We start from the raw sequence: 22,919 nt of genomic DNA on the forward strand, positions 1-22,919 counted from the left end.
GCTCTGAGTTGCCATGCTCGTTTGGTTCTTACCTGGAGCCTTACAAGCTGAGCAGGTAAGTGATGATTCTGTCAGTGATGGTGTCAAAAATACCTGTTATTGGTCAGCAACAGCTCTTGAGCAGAAATTCCTGCTCTCACAGCAGCACTAAGGTAGGTCTGTAAGTGAAGTGTCACAGGGAGTTTCCCACCTGATTTCTGCCAGCAGGTCATTTGTTTCTGTGCCACCCCTGTCCTCTTTGTCTTTGGCCTTTTAGGATGGAAAGCTGCCCCTTTGCCTTAGGCAGGACTGTCATCCTGAGTTTACGGCCTCTTTCTGGAAAGTTTCTAAAGTTCAGCCTCATAACTCAGTACAGAATTAAGTAAGAGCGAGCGAGGCTGAACAGAAAGCAATCTTGTGCTTAAAATAGTAAATCTGTCAAGGCAACAACCGAGCAAGTGCGGGGGCAGCGCACGGATTTGTAATTCAAGCAGGGTTTGTTTGGAAAATTTCTGCTGCTGGGAAGAATGTCTTGGATGAGAAGCCCCATCACCTTTGCGGCTGCCAGGAGAGGGCGGCAGCAGCGGCCCCGCGCCTGCGCCCGTCCAGGCTCAGCCTGGAAAAATGCTTCCAGGAATTGCCGTCATCAGCCCCGAAGCCAAACTCCCTTTCCCTCCCTGCATGAATCATGCGGATGTGAAGTGCTTGTGTTTCCGGAATCCAGCTGAATTTATTACAGGATCATCTCTTCCACTCACCTGCGTTTGTAAATCTCAAGCGTTTCTCAGATGCGTCCCAGTGATCCTCTTCCCTAAAATTGTACTGCAGGGTTCGTGCGTGGTTGGAGGCCCTTAAAGTGCACAGGGCAAGTGCTCAGGAAAGCCAAAGTCGTCACTCCTTGGAGAGAAACATCCTCTCCTCCCTCCCAGCTGTGCTGGACCCGGTCCTACCTGCTGGTATTTTTAGACTGGAGAAATCTGAAGCGTAGCCATGAGCTGTGGGAGTGTTATCAGTGCTGGGAGAACTGGGCATGGAGAGGGTCAGCCTTCCCCTGGTGTTCTGCGGTTACAAAGCAAAAAACCCATCGGCCTCTTGAGCTCTGGCTATAAATAGCCCCAGGGAACAGCGTGCCCTGGCAATGGGAAGGCAGGCTCTGCGCTCCTGCTGCCAGCACAGCACCCATTCCTGCTCAGGGGATGACTTACAGAGCTGAGAAGGCCAAAGGGTAACTTCTCAAGGTAAAAAAAAAAGAGGAATGCACATGCAGTTCCCCCTTTAAGTTAATAGTCAATGAGTGTGTGAATGTTTCCAAAGGTTTCCTCTGCTCTGCCAATCTACAGAGGATGTGAGTAGTTCCAGCTCACGCTCCAAGCCTGGCTTTGTTTGAAGTGAAGCAGCTCTGGAGATCCCCTTGAGAGTCGGCCAAAAGACAGTCGTCACACTGACACTGCTCTTTGTGGCAGCTGATCCCAGTGCCAGGGATCTCTCTGCTTTACTCACTGACTCTGTGCCCGTCCTCCTCCATCTCTCCCCCCCCAACTCATAGCGAGAGTCCATCAGCCTTGGTTGTGCTCCTGTGCTCGGCACAACCTCCAGCTCATGGGGCCAGAGCAGAGATGAGCATTTGGAGTGGGGAGATAGGAGAGGGAGGGATATCGTCTGTGCCTGGGACTGAAGTGCTAAGCAGAGGAGAGCTCTGCATGCAGGAGAGCTGCCCGGGTTTGACTTGCATCTGTTTGGTCAGACGGCCCAAGCTTCTGTGTGAGCATGTTCAGTGCTTAGCGTGGACCTGGCTGACCTCTTCCTGGCCAACTTCAGACCAAATGAAACACAGCAGGAAAATACAAGCACCTACATATGTCTTGGTGTGGGTTTGGGGTCGTGTCACTTAGACCAGCACAGGAAAAACCCTTAGAGAAGAACCGATCACATCAAAACTGTGGTAGCAATCTCAGAAAACAAAACACCTTTTATTCCTGTGGGGAGTTGCTGTTTCTCTCTGACAGCAATAACTTGGGGTTAGGAAGGTTGTAAGCAGGGCAGTACCGTACCCAGAGCTGTGGGAGCAAAGCTGGCCTGACCCAAGGCAGACCCAGCCTAGTTGTCCTCCCACCGCCAACGATGAGGGGACGATTCCCCTTTGGACAGTTTTCTGGAACTCAGTTTCCTCCGCAAGGAGGAAAATTTGTCTCCAAGAACTTTCCGTAGCCCAGTGCTGTCCCTGGCAAAGGGCAGGTCCTTCCTCATAGCAGGCAGCTGTCCTGTAAACATTTCCCACTTAGCCAGGGCATCCACGGCCTTGTCTACCTGAGCCAGTTCCTCCTCGGAGACGTTCCTCTCCAGGGCAGCGATGCACATCTCCAGCCACAGCTCGTAGTCCTTGATGGTGTCTGTGGACTTGGCGGGCCCGGCGAGCTGGGGCTGGCTCTGTGCCTCTGCCAGGGAGCACGGCTGCTCGTCCTGCTCCAGCTCCTGGCCGATGGACAGGCCCTGGCTGCACGTGTCCGGGGTCAGCGGCTCCGACAGGGAGGTCACGGCCTCAGAGTCGTTCTCACAGCACATCCCAGAGTCGGAGCTGAACGGAAGGATGTCCTCTGAGGCAGACAGGTCTGATGACTCTTTCCTTGGCCACGTGGACAAGACAGTCTGTGTCCAAGCGTAGAGCTTCTGTGGTGAGAGGGAAAAAAGTTTCATTGTAGAGAATGAGAGAAGCCAGTTACACCTTTCCCAGTGTTTGCCGGGTAAACCTGTTCATCTTGGGTGGCCCAGCTTCAGCTGCCATGGTCCTCTCTGCCAGAGGATGGGTTCAGTCAACTCATGGTGACCCTACCCTGGCTTTCTCTTGTCTCATTTTCTTGGAGCCAATGCCTGTGGCAGAGATGCCTCCAGTCAGATGTGGACTTAATCTGCCCCATTATTGGAGGTAGGAGAAAACTGCACCAAATCACTTCCTGCTCTGTGGATGTGATCTCCAGGAGAGCCAAATGAGTGCCTCTCCAGAGGAAGCTGTGTCATTATAAAAGCTCCTGAGATAGTGGTAAAGAATCTTGTTTCATCATGTTGTTAATGCCTGTGGTAATGTGCATTTTATTCCCAAGAATAGCTCTTCCCCTCTCGAGCTGAATTGCACAAGTGGGAAGGCTGGGCTCCAGGAAAGAATTAATGAAAGGAAAATGTCTGAGACAATTTCCTTTTAAAATATTAAATGCTACAATGAGGCATAAAACAGATTTCTCCTGGCACATTTATTCCTTATGCTTTAGGGAATGAATTGCAGTACTCCAGTCATCCCTGGATAAAAGGTGATCTCTCCCTGTTGACAGTGTTTGGGGGCGGGGGGAGGAGTTGTGTGGTTTTTGATTTTTTTCGCACCCCTGTGGCCTATTTCTTCATCTTTACTTTCTGTAGCTCTCAGCTGATATCTTTGCACAGCTCTTGGTTGCTCTAAGGAACAGCAGTGACAGTATTAGTCTGGGATGTCACCCCTGGTGTTCCAGGCTGGGTCCATCCGTGCTCAGCTCAGGGTGAGCTGCAGTGTTGGAGGAGCAGGCAGGAGCTTCCCAGCCCTGCAGAGCTCCCTTCTCCCGCAGTGCCCTGCTGCTCCCTCCCCCTTCCCTCCTCTGTTGCTCTCTCTTCAGGCAAGTGACAGAAAGGATAAAGAGCTCAAATTGAGTGGGTGGGAGAAATCGGCCCCGGTTCTCATTTCAGTCTGTGCATGAAGCCTCGGGGAAGAATTTCATACAAGAATAAAATGGACTCTTTCAGCTTAGTTAATCCACCCTGCCCCCTCCCTCTGGGACAAGAAAAATTGTAAAGGGACAACTTTTCTCCTGCCTCATCCCACCTCCAATGGCCCTTCCCTGCCTCTGGGTTTATAAAACAAAGGCAGCGCCAGAGGCTGCAACGGGAGCTGGACTCGGGGACAGCAAAGCTACTGGAAGGCTGCTACCAGCCTGTGATTTTATAGTGTCTCTTTAAATTCCCAGGAATAGAGAATCTGGGAAGGAATCATAGCTGCTACTCAGCCCAATTCCCAAGAAGAAAAAAAGCTGTGGAAATGTGGATGTTCAAACACTAGATATGAATTATTCAAGGAAAAAGAAGGGGATGATTGACTCAAGATCACAACCAGAACCACAAAATTCAGTCTCTCATCCTTTGGGTGGTTTATTGATTTGAACTTTGGGTGGGTTTTTAGGGCTGCAGCCTCCTCCTGTGTTCTCCTGTTTAACTAGGAAGGGATAACCTCTGCATGGATTTTGCTTATCTACAGGCAAGAGCGTTTGGAGTGGGTGCCCACCCTAAGGGTGTCACTGAGACCTGTTGTCTCTGTGTGTGTGGCCTCTGCAGCCTCATCGAGGTGCCACATCCCGAACAGCCAGGGATGCTGCAGGGGCAGCAGGTAGAAATGTTGGTTGTGGTGGGGAAACACCAGGAGAAGTAATTTGTTTTCGGTTTTCAAGATGACTCATGCTGGAATAAGCAGCTGTGATGAAAAAAAAGGAGTGCTTTTCTGAGTGCAACTCAGATAAATAAATAAATAGAGGGGCTCATTCTGCTGCATAAGGACTGGTTTCCTGCCCCATGTGCTGCTCTTCCCATAACAGTGTCTCATTCCCAGACTTCAGCAGTGTCTCACCTGCTGCTGGTGAGGCACAGCTAGGGTCTGGCATTTCCTGGAGTTGTTAGAAGTGTCTGGGGCTGTTTTGAGGCAGGTGGGGATCCATGACAGTTTTCCAAAAGGAAATGTGACTTCAGACTTGCACTTAACGTTCTTGGCAAGTTAAGTTTGCTAGCTGATATTGTCTCCAAATGCTTTCTGCTCTCTTCTGTCAGGTTCCTTAACTATTTAATTCATCTCTGGCATTTATGTTTCCTCTCAGCATTATGGCAAAGCCTCTTACAGAGATTATCACAACTCTCTTATTGTACTTGTACTATATCTAGCTGAGCTTTGCCTTGTCAAGGAAGCAGATGTGACACTTGGCAAGTGTATCCTTCCTTCAGGTTTGTGTTCCCTGTTTCTAGAGGATGCTGAGCCAATTACAGTATTTGCTGGAGGTGTAAAGGCAAAAATGTTTCTAGAAAAGCAGGTAGCAGTTCTCTTCTAGAAAGCACTGGCTGGATGCTGACAGGCTGGGGGTTTAAATAAAACAGAATTTTTTCCTCTGTTAGTCTGGGCAATTTAGACTCCTCTTGGACAGATGCAGGGACCAAACACCCAGAGAGTCAGAGAAGGGTCTGACAGCACCACAGAGAAGTAGCAAAACCACACCAATGTGTATTTTCCCACATCCTTTGCCATAGTTCTGTGTGTCTGATTGCAAGCTGAATGAAACTACAGGCATCCCCTTTCTCATTCTGCTCCTATCTTGTTACAAATACAACCCACAGACTTTAAAATAGGCAGCCGTGGAAAATCCTGTCTCTGAACATGATGTGTGTCAGACAGGAATTACAGCCAGGGAGGAGATGGGTGCTGAGTGAGAATGGTGACATTATTTCTATTACACCAGCCATTTGGCTACTGAATCCTGCTTTTTAAATCCTGCTTTTTACAGAGCAGAGGTGGAAAACCCTTTGCAAGAGCTAAGGGTGTCTAATTTGTCTAAATGTGGTGTTAGCAGTTGTATGGGTGGGAGAGAAGGGACAAAAGATGAGTCTATGACCCTCCACTTATTAGGGGGTAATAATCTGGGATCCTTTCTCATGTCTTTAAACAGAGGAACTGCAGCACAGCACACATTTAATATTTCCTCCCTGTTCCCAGCAGCCCCAGAGAGGCAGAAATCCAGGGTGGCACAGGAAAGGGTGTTGCTGTGGGAATCGGTGCTCGCTGCCGCTCCGGCTTGGAATCTGCCTGCCCTCCCCACCTCATTTCTGGGAGTAAGAAAACATGGTTGGACTGTGGCAGTGCCCCGTGGGAAGACCTAAAAGCCCTGGAGCTTGTGCAAAGTGCTTTCTTGTGACCAACACTCCCGTGTTCAGGTGTGAGCTGCTCCCTCAGCACCTCACCCTGGGAGCGCCTGCCTTCCCCCCGCAGCTGCAGCACGTGTACCCTGTGGGGTTTGGGGATAGCTGCCCTGCTCCCCACCCTGCCCTTCACTCCAGGAGGGGCTGGGGGGTCTCACCCTGTAGCGCTCGATGAGTTTGAAGCCCACGACGTGCTGCAGCTTCCGCAGGCAGATGGGACACGGCTCCAGGGGCCGCAGCAGGGCCTCGTCCAGGCTCAGCGCTCCCTGCATGATGCACTGCAGCCAGCGGCACGTCCCCAGCCCCATCAGGTGGCAGATCTCATGGCAGGTCACCTTTCAGGAAAGCAAAAATCACAGCAGTGCGTTGTCATTGCTGCTTCCACTGCCCCCTCCTCTTCCTCCTCTGCTGTTCCACTTCCCCACGCCCTGATGGTCTAAACCAGCTTGTTGCTCAGCTCTGGCAATCCTCCAGCACAGGCTTTCTTGAGGTGAATGGAGAACCTGGCTCCCTTCTCCCAGCTCCCCCAGCATCCATGTTTGTGTTGTGGAGAAGGAAGGGTGGGTGTGGAAGAAGCAGCTGTGAGAAGCCCCTGTGGGCAGCATGTTGGGAGCTGTGGGGCAGTGCTGCTGTCGCTCTCCACCAAGGACACTGTGGTTCTTGGAGGTTTTCTGTTGTTTTGGGGTTTTTAAGGAGGAAAACTAGTCCCACTGGGGTCTGAAAAGAGCAGCACAGTCCGTGTGAGAAATCTGAGAAGCTTTATTGGCAATAACAGATCTGGGCCCTTCCAAAACAGATGCTATTAACATTTGTGCCAAAGCAAAAAAAACTAAGCTGGAGTCAGCTGGCCAAGCATTACTGCCTTGGGAATTGGCAACCGTGGAAAGGCTGAGGATGGAGGATTCCCTTCTTCCTCCCTTTGCCACCTAATCTCATTGGAAATTACTACAGGAAAAGACCTCAGACTTGAAAATCCTGAGCAAATGCCAGGGGAGCAAAGAGAAATGGCATCGAAGGTGCTGGTGTGGCTGCTCCACGTGGGCCAGCTTTGGGAGGAACACCACAGACAGAGCTGGCCCAGGGGAGATGCTGGGATGAGGGAGGACAGCACTCCTGAAGAGGATGTGTTGGAGATGAAGGAGGTTTAATGGCATCTGCATATATTTATATGTGCAAACCTTTCTCATCCATCCATGTAACAGGTCTGGCACATGGACCTCTCCCCTTATGGATGCCAGTGTCTGAGGAAGACTTACCCCTTCCCAGCCATCCATTAGTTACACAAAACTCCACCAGATATTCTGATTAACTCCAAATTCTGAATCAGCTCACAGATCCTACTGGCCCTGCACTGCCTGGCAAGCAAAGTACTCAGGATTACCCAAGCATGAGCCTGGGAGCTGGGCAGGGTTTTATCTCAGTGCTGCTCCATGACATAACCTGGTGTAGTGGAAGGTATCCTTGCCCATGGCAGGGGGTTGGAACTAGATGGTCTTTAATGTCCCTTCTAACCCAAACCATTCTGTGATTCTGTGATAAGGCGAGTCCTGTAGCCTCACTATAACTGATGGTATTGTTGTCTACACAGTGCAGTAAAATGCAAGCTTTTTATGTCTGAATTAAGTGTGTGGCCTTAGCTGTGATTGCCTGTGCCTTCTGGGAGCAGAGTCTCATTCCTGCTTCACTGGGCTGAGACAGATTATGCCCAGGCCTGAAATATTTAACCCTACACAGGAAGAAACGTGGGGTGCAGGAGCTGGCTGGTCCTACCTTACAGCACTGGACCATCTCCTGGGCACTGAACTGCAGCGTCCGGTCTCTGCTCTCCTTGAGGACTTCACACAACTCTTCCTTCTGCGTGGGTGGGTTCAAGCTGCTACAACCAGCCTGGGGAAAATCCCCAGAAAACCTGGCAAAGCTGCAGACTCCCACTTCTGTGAAGAGAGGTGAGTACAAGTTAGGGATCTGCTCTCTTACGACTCTGTCTCACCTTAGGCAGCATAAAAATACAGCTGTTGTAGCACAGCCCAGTTGAGCACACAGGGTGTGAAGAGACCCCCTTCCCAGAAGGTCCAAAAGGTTTGTAGCACCTTGGTTACCTTTGTCTGGATCAGGAGCCCCAAATCCCTTAGTTTTAAATTGGGAAAACCTCGTTCTTCTTATCAGGGATTGAATAACATGTTAAGGATAAGGTTTGGCTATTCCAGCCTCCCAGGGAAGGCTTTTTGGTGCAGTGCTGCCTTATTCATATGCAGTGCGAGATCAACATGGGACACCAATCCCACCTTGTCCTGGCAGGAATTTGCTGAACGTGAAGCTCCAGGTCTCACATGGATAAAGATCCAGCAGAGTAAGTCCAAGGACACACAGGGCATCCATTGGCTTGTTGTTCTTCAGGAAATTCAGGATCCCATCTGGAAAAATACAGGAGAGACATTCATTAAAATGAAGCATCCCTGGAAGGCACCTAAGAGCCGGAATTTCTGCTGCTCGTGGGGAGGAGGATGTAATCCAAGCCACAGGCAGACAGAGCTGCTCCATTTGTTATCTCAGATGGAGAACCACAGCTGTGGAGCTCATCCCCTGAAATCAGAGCAGACCTGACTTTGGAAGTGGTGCTGAGCACAAAGCAGAGCTAAGGGCAGGGATGTGGGTGAATTCGGTACTAACTCATGGAAATAAGCACCTGGGAGCAGAATTTCCCTTCAGGCATTTCAGAATGGAGCTGGAACAGCCACAGGGCTGCAGTGCTGGGCTGTGCTGAGCATGTGCTGCCCGTGGTACCTGCAAACAGCTCATTCCAGGGGGATGTTTGTGCAGCAAGAGTTTGGCAGGTGGAAAACCTGTTTCCCCAGGGAGCTGTGACACTTGAACCCAAGTTTCCTAACATGAAAGGCCAGTGAGTTCCCCACCTACACCACCCAGGCCAATCATTTACTTTGGCTCGGGGCAAGAGATGGGAGAACTCAGACTACACCAAACCAACAGTGCCTTCCCTTGGAGCTGATCTGATTGCTCTGCAGAGCTGGACCTAAACATAATAGCACCAAAAAATACAAACAGCAGAGGAAAATATGATGAAAGTCACTTTGTTTTTCATTATTATTTCCAGCCTCAAAGCTCTGGGCTTTCCACGGGAACAGGATTTCTCCCTTTTCACTCCCTTCCTCATCCCCTCCCTGCTCTGGCAATGAAGGGCTATTTCAGGCATTTCCTAAAGGAGGGTTCGTGCCCATGTGCCAAGCTAGTGCCTTTATGGGCTCCCTGGTGCCAGATCCTCACCTGCATGGAGCTGCACCCTGTCGGAGTCCCGGCTGTGGCGGAAGCAGCAGTGGATGGAAGAGACAGGGATGGAGGGAAGGCACTTCACACGGAGACCCAGGAAGAAAGACTCGACACAGCTCTGGAGGGAATCCAGCAGCGAGAGCCCGGCAGGCCCTTCGATTAAGTCTGAGAAGAGAAGCTCTGTTATCAGCCCCTGAAAGGCAGGGTGAACCACAGGGTCTGAAGGGATTCTGTGGGACTGGCCACAGCCACTGGGGAAGAGGCAGGCTGGGTCATTCTGGAGTTAATTGCTCATTCCGGGATGTGGCAGACACCTCTAGATGGTTATGGATATAGAGGAGAAGAGGGAGCTCTTCCTGAGAGGTGACTTGAGGCATTAGTACGCTCTCATTAGCAGAGCAGATATCTAGGAAGATATCTTGTTTAAGTTATGCAGAAAGATTAATATGGGAATGGGTGGCTGTGTTTAATGAACCATCAGGGATGGATCTCCGGAAATGCTGTATTTTCCAGCATTGTTTCACAGTTAGATATGTATATGTATATATGTGTATGCATAAATTCATAGCAAGTCTCACCCAGGGGCACATATACCATTTATATGGCAGGTCTACCCATGGTTGTCATCATGGCTCGTGACCCTGGACTGGGGGCATGTCAGAGCCTTTGCTACTACACTTATCTTCACTAGGGCGATTGCATTTTGCAGGTCAGTCCTTAGAAGAGGGTGTTAGCAGCACTCACCACCACCCACCTCCCTCCTGGTGGCTCAGTGCAGATGCCCACGTTACCTATAGGCTGCAGGTAGATGTGCTTTCGGTAGAAGTTCTGCTTCCTCCTCAGCATGGCGTGGTAGAACGTCTCGAAGTCCTCGGGAGCATCGGGGTGGCTGAGGATCCAGTCGAAGGCCGTGCGGATGAGCAGGGTGCAGAACAGCGTCCTCTGGGGGTTGTAGGCCTCGGAGAGGAACAGCTTCTCGGCCCTGGAGAAAGCCTTGGCATAGAGCTCCTGCAGGGCGGGGTTGGTGGAGATCAGCGCGTCCTTCAGAGCGCGGGGCCCGAAGCTGAACTCCTGGGCGTGTTTGCACTGCAGCATCGCGGAGGGACCGTGGCACTTCCTGAGGGAGGGGACACTGCCATCAGCCGTGGCCTCCTGAGGGACCTGCACACCTCCTCTGCTCTCCCAGCAATTCTCCCAATCCCCCAGCTGCCAGGTTTGACTGGGAGCTTATCAGCGTTGTGCTGGCCTGGAGCCCCACGCCTTGAGCAGCTCTCACGGGGTTCTCTACGTGCGTGTGCAGACACCAGCTCATGGACCGTGTGCCAGTAGATGGTGCTCAAGAATGCACAGCCCCAGGTTGCTGCCGGATATCTGGAGTAAATCAGATGGTTTGATCGGTGTTTGGGGTTGGTTGATGGGGATTTGGGGTTTTTTTGGTGCTCTATCCTGAAGCCCCAACAGGATGGGAAATACCTCCGGGTGTTGTGCAACTGGTCGCGCTGGACCTCTCAGGATGTGGGAAGGTGGTGCTCCTTTTTCCTTGGGCTAAACCACATCCCTTGGAATAGGTCCACGTCAGGAATGAAGAGGTCAATTGTCCTTTATCTGTCCATCAGAAGCCTGCAGTTCTGACTTACCTGACACCAGTGAAAGCAGCTGTTCACTGCTGATGATTTCCTCTAACAGCTTTAAATCTTAGATATTAACCTCGGGCACCTTCTGGCTCACAGTGCTGTTGTGAGGCTGCAGGATTTGGGAAGGTTTGCCCAGCCTGACCCGCAGGTGGGACTTGGTGTGTGAGATTCCTGTGTGCTGGTGCTGCCTCTCCAGCAAGACACATACGGGCCCACTGCCATCATGTCATTCATGAATAGCTTCATGTCACACCATGTTAGCATCAGCAGGGCTGGGGATGATGTAAAGCAGCAAATAAAGAGCAAATGAAAGCCTGCAGCACAAAGAAATTAATTCAGAGCATCTCAGAAATATCCTCTCCAGGGTCCTTTCTAAGGCTGGTGTTCTCCAAAGCTGCGAGTCAAGCACCTATTTTCCACTGCATTTTATGCACTTATGGAAATTCCAGTTGGCAGCTTGGGGAAAGGGAAGAAAAAGAGGCAACACAACCTCTTTGACTTAACCTACGTCTGGATTTTTCCAAAGGCAGTAATTTTTTTGGTAAGGAGGTCATTCCAAGTAGAACTGGAGTATTTTGGAGCGGTACTTCAGGCAAAGTTGCCTACCACAGGTAAGTGCTCCACCTGTACTCAGCAGAATGAAAAACACACAGGTGTATGTGTACAAAAGCACAGGGTTTCTAGGAATAAGTGTTATCTTCTTCTGGGCAACTTAATAGTAACTTAAAAGGAGCCAGACAAGCTTTCTGGGTGGATACCAAATGCATCAACTGCTGACCATCACTGCTAAAACACCAGCATTCAATCACTGAAAAAAAAGGGATTAAATATTTCAAGGAGGAACTGGTTAATCTATAATTTAAGTAGGTCTGCAGCTTAGCTCTGCCAGGTAAGTGGCATTCAGTGGCCCTTGAGGACCGCAGTACAATTAAGAAAATTCAACATTTAAAAAAATAGTACCGACATGAGCCGAAGTCTTTCCTCAGTTATGCAGAGGTAGTTTGCACTGTAAGAGGAAGGTGGCAGCCAATTAAAATTAACACTGAATTCCTTCACATCTAACCCTTGGGAAGAGAAGTGTATGTATTAGCAGTCCTTAAAAGGACTCGTTTTGTGTGATCTTTTTGTCTCTAAGGGTGTGTAGCCCGGAGAGGGAGCAGGAAAGCAGTTTTCTTTCATTTTTGCAAGCTTTGTATTTCGCTCACATTAAAGGCTGACAGCAGATGGCACAGGGGGATCTGAAGTGGTACAAGGGCCCTAATCCAGGGAAAGTTTAGAAATCAAACCTGAGATGCTTTCTCAGATGCCTCTTTTTACTGCCCAGAAAAATGTACAAATTGCTCCTGCTGGCTTTTACAGGCAGCAGCAAGATTTTGTGTGAGGTCGTTCTGTGTTTTGTCACCCAAATCTCTGCTCTTCTGACTTGCTTCCAGATTTGGGAGACAGAAGTGAGAGTCTGACCCCACCAGGTCATCAGGAGTTTTGCCTTGGGCAAGGTGAAGATTTTCCTAAGGGACAAGATTTCACTTGTTCTGCACAGACTTTAAATACAAGCATCATTTTCCTGGTCATATGCAGAACTTTCACTGGGAAACTGTTGCAATATTCAGCTCCCTGAGGATGTGATCCTGTGAGCTACTGCCTGCCTGGTGCTCCCAGGGAAATGAGGGAAAGACTTGGTCCAGGTCGAGAGTGGTCTCATCAAAGGGGGTTTCTGGAGCCTCTTTCATTGGTGTTTTGGGCGACAACTGGAGTGTGGGTCTGGGGAGGAGGAGCTGGTTAGAAAATGAATGGGGTTTTCTCTGCTAAATGGGAAGCAGTGAAGAGTGGATGTATGTGACAGCAAATACAATGAGTGCACAGTCTTGTAGCATGTGTTCCCCCCAGGCTCTCTCGTGGAATACAGAGTGAGCCCAAAGCTATGGGATATACATTGTTTCCCTAAAAGGGGATATTCACCCAGCTCAGACATTCCCAGCTATGCCCATGGGTGTTTTGTGACGTTCACCATGCCCAAGGATGCCCATGGTGACGCTTTAGTGACTCGAAAGTTCAAGCACAGGAATTCACTTGCAGGAATTCAGTCTGGAGCGACATGTGCCTCCTTCTCCTGGAGTGTCTGGGTTTGCTTCTCAACGAATAGCAACAACCCACTACACTCTCCAAATCCAACACAATTACTTCTCTTTAGCAAGCTTTTCTAAGATACTTCACTGGAGAAAATGAATGCTTCAGAAGATGTTTATGGGCAACTTCAGCAATTGAAAAAAGAAGCCATTTTACAACAATAACTGTAGTAGACGTTATTTGTACTTGATCTAATATATGGATATGGTGTTTCATTAACTGAATAGTTCAACAGGGCTTTGTAATTTTTAGCTCTTGTGTCAAGAGTGCCTGGTTTAACTCCCTGATGCAGTGCTTCAGGAGGGAATGGCACTTTAACTTGGATATTTCCCCCTTTCTCCTCAGTTTTTTAGATGCTAAGGTGGGGCTGAAGAAATGGAAGCACCAGTGCATCCTTCTACCCTTCAGGTGTTTAGGAAGGAGACATCATGCCTTTAAAGTAAAAAGCAGCTAATTTGGCTTCTTGTTCAATGACAAACTGTAGGACCTGACTAACAAGTCCTGAGAAGGAGAAAGTAACTCTTTTTATTTAAAAGGCCAATAATTTGGAGTTGCACTTGAGAAAATGCTTTAAACAAGATAATAATGTAAAGACCTGCTGCAAGTGGAGACACTCACCACCTCCACTCCCATGCCATTGTCTACTTTTACCATTAGGAAAACATCCTATTCCCAATCTGCACTTTGTCATTCTGCAGCCATTTACTAACACTGTGATTTTTCCTAAACAAGGAGCACCCATGTTGGATCATGTGAAGTCCATCAAGGTTGGACTGATGATCTTGGAGGTCTTTTCCAACCTCAACAAGCAACATCCTTCTGTGCAGCGTGAAACATGTTTGTGTTCTGGCCCCCACTGGCTCCCAAGAGGGCAGGGAAGGAGCCAGCCTGAGCTGGGAATCCTTATCCAGTTTATGGAGACTCTCTTCTTTTTTTTCCCTGTTTCAGGTTGTTCATCATCACATCCATGCAGTGCAGTGGAGACACACAGAGCTCAAAGGTTTGGGCACTTGGCTGTTTGCTGGGAACAGCCTTTTCCCATGATTATGTTGTAGGATCCCAGTTGTGGCCTTTCTGCTTGTGGGGTGGGATATGAGGCAGGAGCTCCAAGGACAGCATGCTCTGCATGTCTGGCTTTCAGTACCATACAAGAGGTTTCAGCTCAGATTGGGCATATTGCACCAATCTGTTTACTATGGAATTTGACACATATTTTTTTCCAGGGTGAGTGTTCTCACACAAAATGCCCCAAAATCCAGGCTCAGCACGTGACAGCTGAGCAGTCAGTACGCTCCCTTTCCCACAGTAACCTGTTAATGTGCTTCATGTGCAATTCAGGTTACTCAGAAATTATTCTCTTTGCAAATCAGACACATATAAATTATTCTCTGTAATTGAAAATTATCTATGAATTATTCTTTTTGTAATTCCCAGATATGTCATTTATTCTCTAATATATTGACATTGCTTTCTTGGATAGATATGCCTGGGGCTGACAGTGACAGGGAAATTCTCAAAGGCCGAGGCAATACATACAGTGCAAGTATTTGGGATATTCTGACAAGACAGAAGGGGTCTTGTGTGCAGAAATTCTGTGTTGTACAGGTCCAGAAAGGGCACTCAGTGCCTAATGGATTTGTTTGGTATTGTATGAATTTGGCCCTAACATTGTAGAGATTGTATTTGTATATTTTTTTCTATTGGTTTGTTTTGTTTGTTTTTAAGCTGGTCATTCTAAAGTTGTTTGTTTTGTAAGTCAGCCTGTAAGTAATTTCTAAGTCTGACTCTCCCAGGCTGCAGATGCACAGAAGGAGATTCCCTCAGTTCCATCTCGGCTCTTTTGAAGTATTTGGAGGCAGACTGACTTAACTGGGCTCTTTGGGTGTCAGAGGGACATTAGTGGAGTCTCTTAAAACTGATTAATTGCCTTCGTTAGGAGCTGTACTGTAAACAAGCAGTGATAGTGCAGAAAATTCATTGCCAGTCAACAGAAATGAAAAGCCCAGAGCAAACATAACAAGCGATAACTAATTATCAACACATGCCCTAGTTGCTTAATAGCTCTTTCCCTTAGATTTGCAGTTGGTGTCTGTAACTGCTGCTCGAGGATCAGCCCCTCCTTGCCTGTACTTCCCAGTATCACACTGATGACAGCCTGAAAGCAATTTTCTCAATGTATTTGTTAACACATACAGAAAGAGATTTTTCTTGACTGAGAAGCTCTAGTCCAAGTAAAATTCTGACTGGTCCAGCTCCTTCCTCGAGGAGCTCAACACAGCCCCTCACACCGAGCCAGGCTTTGCCTGCTGAGCTCACTCAGCTGCTGGGGTCAGACCAAATCTGTTTGGTCGTGTTCAAACCTGAAATAGAGGGAATTTCGAGATGCTCAGCACTTCTCAGAATCAATCCCCTCTGATCAAGGAGAAAATACGCTCTGGACCTGATCAACCCTGTACTTGTACCCACATAGAACTGTAGCATCCTCTGTTCACATTAAACAGCCACAAAACACCGAGTCACATCTGTGTGTGTTCCAGACCATAAAGTCAGATAAAGCCTTCTGGCCTCACCTACTGCCAGCTCCCAATAATATTTACTTGTAATGTCTCTAGAATATGTTTTTGACTTGGAAACAGATGGTATGTGTGGTCTCTCTCAAACAGAGTCATTCCTGATGCTGTGGAAACCTTCAGGGATTCACACATGCATTCACTAGGAGGAGAATCTACCTGTCCTACTGGAACTGTGATCGATACGTTATTGCCACAAGGCTCAGTCCTGAAAGTTTGTCCTCCCATGAATCTGCCTTATAAATTAACTTGGACTGCTGGACAAGTCAGATGGACAACTCCCCAGTATGCAAAAAAGGTTTGCAAGATGAAAGACTAGATTTGTAAAGCTCATTAAATACCTAAGATGGAGACAGATGCTTCCATCCATCCTCATTTAAATATTCTTATTTAAGTGTTCTTAAGTACTTAAGAACACATACACATCCACTTTGCCCTTGATTTTGTTTTATGTGAGAGCCTGCTCTCTCAATACGCTGTTCTTCATTTTAATATGTATTGAGGACATACATTATCCTCAGTTCCAGTCTTCTCTTCTAAGGATTTTATTTATTCTGTGCTCGTACATAGTGCTACTCTTTTTTTTCAGTCCCTGCTATTTGAGGCTCTCTAAGTGTCACACAAGCATTCATGAACTTCTCTGTGCTACCCTCAAGAAAGCAAGCTGGCAGTATATGGCTTTCCCCCTCACCACCCATTTATTCATCATTTTCAGTGCCTTCTCTGCTCATTTTAGTCTGGTTAAACTGCCTGTGATGCTTCTCCCATGCACATGTGTGATGAAGGGCTGGCTGCATTCTCCTTCCCTTGCTCTGACACAGAACAAACCCCCCCCAGTCCATGGCTGTTTCCTGTGCACTTGCCAACCCAAAAGCACCGAGCAGCATCTATCAGAGCTGTACAACAAATGCAGCAGTGCAGAGATACCCGAGCTCTAATCACTCACAGCTCCAGGCACTTTGCTCTTCATCATATTTGTCTAGACAGACTAAATGGTCTCTGTGAGACAACCCCAGTGTTAGCCGGGAGAGAGGCTGCATTTTCCAGGTACGGCTAAGGGTAGGTGGTCCCTGGAGCACAGGCGTTATAAAAGTGGTTCATCACACGGTACAAAAGCACTGGAAGGCTGTGCCTCCTCTCAACATCGAGTGCTTTTTAAGTGGTGCCGCCAGGTAGGGGGTGTTTGTGGGCGTTTCACAGCCACGGAGAAGGAGGGGGCTCCAGGGTGTTGCTGCGACCAGAGCGGCTCGAGTGACAATGACAGACCCCAAACCTGAGCCTTCATAGGGGCTGTGCCCTGACCACCAGCCAGCTCTGCCAGCCAGCGGTTTGCTGGCCACGAGGCATGTTCTGGAAGCCCTGCAAAAGCAGGTGCTGCTCCTGGGACACCTGAGCCCCCGTGATATGGAGAAGGGGCTGTTGATGCTGATCCCCGGTGCAGGAATCGCGCGGATGGGTGTGCAGGGAAGGAATAAGTCCCCCAGCACCTTGGGACGATGCGCCGAGCACAGTCCCCAGCACGGCGGGGCAGGATGCCCCGAGCTCAGCCCCTGGCACCCCAAACCCCCAGGAGGGTGCACCAAGGGCAGCCCCGGCACCCCAGGAGAGGGTGAGAGGAGAGTGCCCAGGCAGGACCCCTGGAGCCCGTGGGGATGATGCCCGGAGCGCAGCCCCGAGCTCCCGGCGGGAGATGCGCCGAGCGCGGCCACCAGCCCCCGGCGGGAGATGCCCTGAGCGTGACCCGCCGCCACGGAGGGAGGATGCCCCGAGCACGGTCACCATCGCCCGTAGAGTGATGCCCGTCACGGGCGGAGCGATGCCCATCACCCCGGGAGATGCCCCGAGCCCGACCACCCTCTCCCCGGGAGCGATGCCCATCACACGGGAGATGCCCCAGCCCGCACTCCCCCCTCCAGGGGTGTCCCGCCGCATCCAGGGGCCGCCCGGACTCCCGTGCCCTCCCCTCTATAGAGGCGACCCCGCAACACCCCCCGCGCCCCCCCGATCTGCCCGAGGGGCCAGGACAGGACTCACCGCCCGCCGGGCCGGGGCTGCGGAGGCCGGGAGGTGCGGCAGGGCCGGGGCACCCGGCGCGGGGCTGGCGAGGCGGAGCGGAGCCCGGCGGCGGCGGCGGCAGGAGGAGCGGCAGGAGGAGACGGAGGAGGAGGAGGAAGAAAAGGGAGAGCAAAGGGGGGCTCGGCGCCGGGAGCCCGCGGGATTCGCCGAGCGGCCGCTCAGAGCCGCCTCCTGCGGGTGCGTGGGGCAACCACCGGGGGGCGGCGGAGGGAGGGGGGGCGGCCGGGACCGGGCACGGAGCGGGGGGACACCGGGAAAGGAGGGACACCGGGAAAGGAGGGACATGGGCTGCCGGGAGGACACGGGGTGCGGGAGGCAGGACCCTTGGGGCGAGGGGCGGGACGGGTCCCGGGAGCGGCGGGTCCCGCCCGGCTGCTGGAGCCTGGGAGAGGAGCGGGAGCGCAGTCAGCCCTCGTTTTGGGAAGCGCATTCCCGAAAGAGCCCGGGGCTGAGCAGCGCGGCGGTGCCGGGGGGTGGAAACCCTTTAATCTCTGCTCTAATGAGAGCTGGGCGAGGAGCGGGTGTCTGGAGACCGGTTTTGCCGGCGGCTGGTGCCATCCCCGCCCTGGGAGCCGTGTTTGCGTTCGCCTTGATGCCTCGTTCAGAGCATCGCTCCCACATGACCTGGATGCATTTGTGTGTCCCACGATGTCCTTTAATTTGGGAATATTATCTGTTCTTGGAAAGGTTAATTACAATAAAGGAGTGGATCTCTCTTCCCATTTCTTCATGGCTTCATTTATTCTGCCTTTCATGTTTTGATCCCTTGAGTGCTTTGATCCCTCATTTCTGCCATCCTTAGATGGAAGGAAAAAGGAATACCCTGCCTGGGTATTCCTGGGTAAGTGTGTCCCTAAGTGACATAAACTGAAATTAGGAAAAAAAAATATGTTTTACAGGCTTGGGAGCTGTAGTGCCCAAATGGCATTGGCACACCTGGCACAACCACAGGCTTTGCAAGGGCCAGCAGAACGTCCCACTGGAGCCAAGGTGGCCATGGAAGTGCACAGATGCCCATGTGCCGTGCTCCAGGGTTAGCAAGCACCAGGATAAGACCATCCCTGCGTGCTGCAGCCTGTGTTCCCAGGACCTGCATTGCTCTCAAGACACTGACAGCATCACTGGTGAAAAACTGCCCTAATTTGCTGCTCTCGTAATCAGGCCGAGGCAAAGCAGCAGCTTCTCCTGGCAGCAGCGGCTGCTCGTGAATCCTCCTTGTGGGAAACCTTCCTGAGATTCAGCGTGTGGGGAGGGCGGGAGAGAGTCCTAAGGCCTTGGAATAGCATCCTCTTCCACTTCAGCTGCTACCCCGAGCACAGGAGATGCCCTCTGTGCTGTTTTAATTGGTTGCTGCTTGTAATTAGAGTTTATTTGTATTAATTAACTTCAATTATCTGTTTGTGAGTTGCTCCAAGTACACCATCAACATGTTTAGAACCACACAGCCTCGAAGAGCCAGCTCCTACCTGAGGAAGCTGTGAGTTAAAACCAGACACACGGATAGAGCGTGCTCCAAAAATGCATAATTTTTTTTGTTAAGAAACCTATGGTGTAAAATTAATCATTAATAGTTGGCTTAGCTGCCAGCCCACTGACTGACCAGCACAGGTAAACAGGACTGGTGTTATTAAATATTCTCATAATGATGCATTTTTCCTGGGAAGACACAGGAGGAGGCGGGTGGTCCTTGCCCAGGAGAGCTGGCAGTGAGGGAGATGGAGGCAGGGCCAGAGTGTGATGAGGAAACAGCCACACAGTCACTCTCTGACTTTTTAGGAGGCAAGTGGTTTTATTAAGAGAAGATCAGCAGAAGGGGAAGGGAAAAGGGAGCAGGAAGAGGTCAAAAATTGGATGAGAAGACAACCAGGACTTAAAGAGGGCAGACACACAGTGAATTGGAGGGGTGGGGATTTGGGGCTATCGAGGGAGTGGAAGGACACCGGGACGGCCACGCTCAGAATTAGCTCAGCTGCAATTAAAGCTGGTCACAGCAGAGGCATGATGCTCACCACAAGTGGCCTTTATCTGCAGTGATCAGCAGCAGTCATTATTCTGCTCTGAACTCAGTTGTTTGTGCCGAGTTGTGTTTCCTGGAGAGACCACGATGCGTTGGCTCTGCACAGAAGGATGTAAAATAGAGAGACACATGCCTTGGGCAGGTGAGTGCAGGCAACTTCATGGAGCAGCAAGTCCTCAGGGAGAAATAGCATGGAAAAATCCCCAGACTGATGCCTTAGATTGGAATTTAAGCAACTGTAGCTGTTTATCTGAAGAAAATTGTGTAGATACACAAATAGCTCCACGAGGAGAAAAGGCAGGTACCCCACGAGCTGTGTAAGCCAGAGGGAAGAGGCACAGCCCAAACCCACAGCTGCAGGCTGAGCCAGACCAATTGAAATGAGAAAATAGGCGTTAATTTTTTAAAGAATAAAGTTGATTAGCTGCTGGAACAAATTACTGGGGAAAGGAAAATCTTCCCATATGATAGTGTTTTCTATTCAAGATAAGATGCCTTTCCTCAAAGGGGCTTCAGCCAAGCACGTGTTCCCAAGTTCAGCAGAGCAAGGATGGGGTGAAAGGTAGTGATCTCTGTGAAGAGGTGATTTTGTGGCCCCACCTAGATTTTAGGAAATGACTCAAAGACTGTACTCTTGATGTGTATTTCTACATCCTTCCTGGATGGTGCTGCTCTGGGTTGTCCCCTTCTGAATAGCAGCTGGGCAAGGGCAGCCAGGGAATTACTCAGACCCAGCCTGTCTGATGGGGTTTTTTTTGCCCTGTCCTGCCAGCCAAGGCGGGGTGTTTGTGCATGTGAGACTGGTGGTGTTGACCTGTGTTGGGTCTCTCTGTATTTGTCACCCCAGGTGGACATGAGGCTGCTGGAAGCCTGACTGAAGGGAGGTGACCCCAGGCAGCATCAGCCAGTTGCTGCAGGGCCTCTTTCCCAGTGGATTGCACTCTCAATATCAGTGCAGCTGTTTTTCAGAAAGCAAATTGCTCACTGCAGGAGTGAAATATTCTCCTGTTGTTGGAGTTCTGGCTATTCAAAAGTCAGAGTGTTATTTGTGCATGTTTGTAATCCTGAGGCAGTTTCAAAGGGGCCAGGGCACCTCTTCATTTCAGTTTGTGCTGCCACTGCAAAGCATAAATGAACTCAAGCAAACTTTCTGGAAGTTTGGACATGAGCAGCAGTCTAGAGAGAGCAATGTGGTTTCAGCTCATGTTCTCTGCCTGCTGGTCAGCCACCAAGCTCTGACCTACATTTGGGCAACACCATAGAATTACTAGCAGCTACTTCGATGTTGATCCTAAAGCAATTACAGCCAAAGCTGGGCAAGGAGCTGTTTCACCTTCGGACTGTACTGTGCATGAGAAGGAGAATTAGGGAATGAACACACAGAAAAAGTAAGAATCTAGTCTCATGTTGCTGCCTCTATGGAAATGAGGCAACTGCAAAATTTGCATGGAGGAACAGGCACAAAAGCCAAGGGGTGAGACCTTCTACATATTAGTGGTGATGGGAAGGAGGAGAAACAGGACAGACTGGTTTGCAGAGGAGATTGAGAGTTCCCATCCTGGGAATTATTGGGAGGATGTAGCGTGGACCTGTCTGGGGACAGGTTCATTCCCTTTGCAAGCTGAAGATCTGGTGGTTTTGGCAGACAGACAGTCTGAAGGAGGAGATGAGGAATTAGTAAAGCAGGATTTCACCTTGAACAGGGGAGTTTGAGGGACTACGGCTGACAAGGCTACGGGAGCTTTGTGCTTCCTGGCTGAAATCAGTTGGTTTGGCTCCCTGCCATACATCAGGGGACGTGGAAGGGAGATGAAATGTTCCTTGTCTCCTCCACTGATACCATAAAAATGCAGTGCATTGTGCTGGTGCTGTGGAAAGGCCCCTCCTTTGCCCAGCTGCTGCCTTGGGTGCTACCCAAGCTGTCCCATTTGTGTGTCAGGACGTGCCCTGTGTGTCCTGTCCATCACCCTTCCCCACAGGGCCCTACGGATGAACCTCATGGGTGAATAGCAACGCGAGTGTGGCACTCGCATTTTTCTCTGATTCCCTTGAGAAAGCCAAGTGAGGCAGCTGGGATCAACAGCAATGAAGAACAGTTTCCTTCCCTCAGTAGGAAGTGGCAGAAGAGGAGAAGAGAGCAGCAGGCACCTTCTGGTAGGTGATGGAGTGGGGGCATTAGTGTCCCTAAGGCAGCGCTCGTGCTCCGTCTGGAAACACGATGGACCAGCAAAATGGTCCCTCTCTGCTGTGTCCTGGCACAGTCCAGGCTCTGTTGGCAGGCTTGGGAGGAGCTTTAATGAAAACAAGTGTTTGGCTGGTGCTACTGTGGTGCCACAGACTTTAAGGAACACACAGAGAGAGCCCAGCCCCTCTTTGATTAGCGAGTGCAATCTGCTGCCACAGCTGATGCTGGAGGAAAAGATAAGAGAGAGAAAAAGAGAACAGTGCTGGAGTCAGGATGAAAACACTGGGCAGAAGATCTGCAGGGGGATGAAAGGGAGCCATTTGTTTGCAAATAAGTTGCTAGATCAGGCTTCCATGTGCGTCTGGGCAGTTTCTAATGTTATGGGTTTATTCAGAGTTAAGACTTGTTACTGGAGTTGGAGACTCTTGAGAAGAGATGTCAGCCCACAGATCTAGGCAGTACCTGGTCCAAGTCTGTCTTGTGCCAATCTAAGGGTAATTTAAGGGTCCTTTTCAGTTTTTACCACTGATTTTGTGTTTGAAATCTCTCTGTAGGAAGCCAGTGTGCATGCTCCATGATTCATTCCCATGAGGAATCATGATTTCAGGTACCCAGATGGTCGCAGAGGCAGAGGAGGGGGCAGATACATATTTTTATAGCAAGAAGAATGCAACTTCATTGTACAAATTTGGCCTGGCTTAGAAGATTTGGGAAATGTAAAGCGTGATTATTTATCTTTGTTTTTCCTTTTTTTTTTCTTTTTTTTCATGATTATTTCCTCTTGGCTCCTGATTAGGCTTTAGGAATACTGAGGAAGGAGGAGGATGCTGCCTGAACATTCCATCCCAGGACTCAGCCTGGTGTCTGCTCTGTGTGTTCCCTGGAATTCAGCAGAGTCCATTTATTGAGGCCAGCAGAAATAGCATCTCAATTCCTGGTTTCAGAGGAGATGTTAAGTAGGACATAGTTAAATTTGGGATTATTAGTGAGTGAAGAAGAGTAGCTCTTTTTTTTTTGAAATAGATCTTTGATAACAGATCCTTGGGCAGAGCACTATGAAGAGGATGAGACAT

At 49.8% G+C, this 22,919-nt stretch overlaps 1 protein-coding gene and 1 long non-coding RNA gene across 3 annotated transcripts; one reads left to right on the forward strand and one right to left on the reverse strand.

Annotated features, from left to right (window-relative positions):
- Positions 1 to 1,912: 1,912 nt before the first annotated feature.
- On the reverse strand, positions 1,913 to 17,658 carry AMZ1 (archaelysin family metallopeptidase 1). Its single transcript, XM_027683475.1, has 7 exons — positions 17,603 to 17,658; positions 10,029 to 10,354; positions 9,235 to 9,402; positions 8,238 to 8,366; positions 7,723 to 7,886; positions 6,111 to 6,287; positions 1,913 to 2,646 (listed from the first exon to the last, which is right to left on the reverse strand). The coding sequence occupies exons 2-7, from the start codon at positions 10,330 to 10,332 to the stop codon at positions 2,077 to 2,079; spliced, it is 1,512 nt and encodes a 503-aa protein (XP_027539276.1). The 5' UTR covers positions 10,333 to 10,354; positions 17,603 to 17,658; the 3' UTR covers positions 1,913 to 2,076.
- Positions 7,824 to 16,818, forward strand: LOC113967685. 2 transcript variants are annotated; one of them, XR_003534268.1, is made up of 4 exons: positions 7,824 to 7,898; positions 11,398 to 11,482; positions 13,947 to 13,998; positions 14,792 to 16,818. It is a non-coding gene; the product is annotated as an uncharacterized LOC113967685 (long non-coding RNA). The 2 variants fall into 2 exon arrangements; XR_003534267.1 differs by lacking the exon at positions 7,824 to 7,898 and having other exon boundaries at positions 10,344 to 11,482.
- Positions 17,659 to 22,919: the final 5,261 nt, after the last annotated feature.

Source organism: Neopelma chrysocephalum, unplaced genomic scaffold (assembly GCF_003984885.1).
Source record: "Neopelma chrysocephalum unplaced genomic scaffold, ASM398488v2 Primary Assembly neopelma1_65, whole genome shotgun sequence".
Taxonomy (NCBI): Eukaryota; Metazoa; Chordata; class Aves; order Passeriformes; family Pipridae; genus Neopelma; species Neopelma chrysocephalum.

Excerpts from the sequence above, each read along its gene's own strand:
- AMZ1 (XM_027683475.1), bottom strand. The coding sequence starts at position 10,332 with ATGCTGCAGTGCAAACACGCCCAGGAGTTCAGCTTCGGGCCCCGCGCT. Across the intron at positions 6,288-7,722 it reads AGATGGTCCAGTGCTGTAAG|GTGACCTGCCATGAGATCTG; the intron begins GTAGGACCAGCC and ends CTTTCCTGAAAG. Across the intron at positions 2,647-6,110 it reads AACTCATCGAGCGCTACAGG|AAGCTCTACGCTTGGACACA; the intron begins GTGAGACCCCCC and ends CTCTCACCACAG.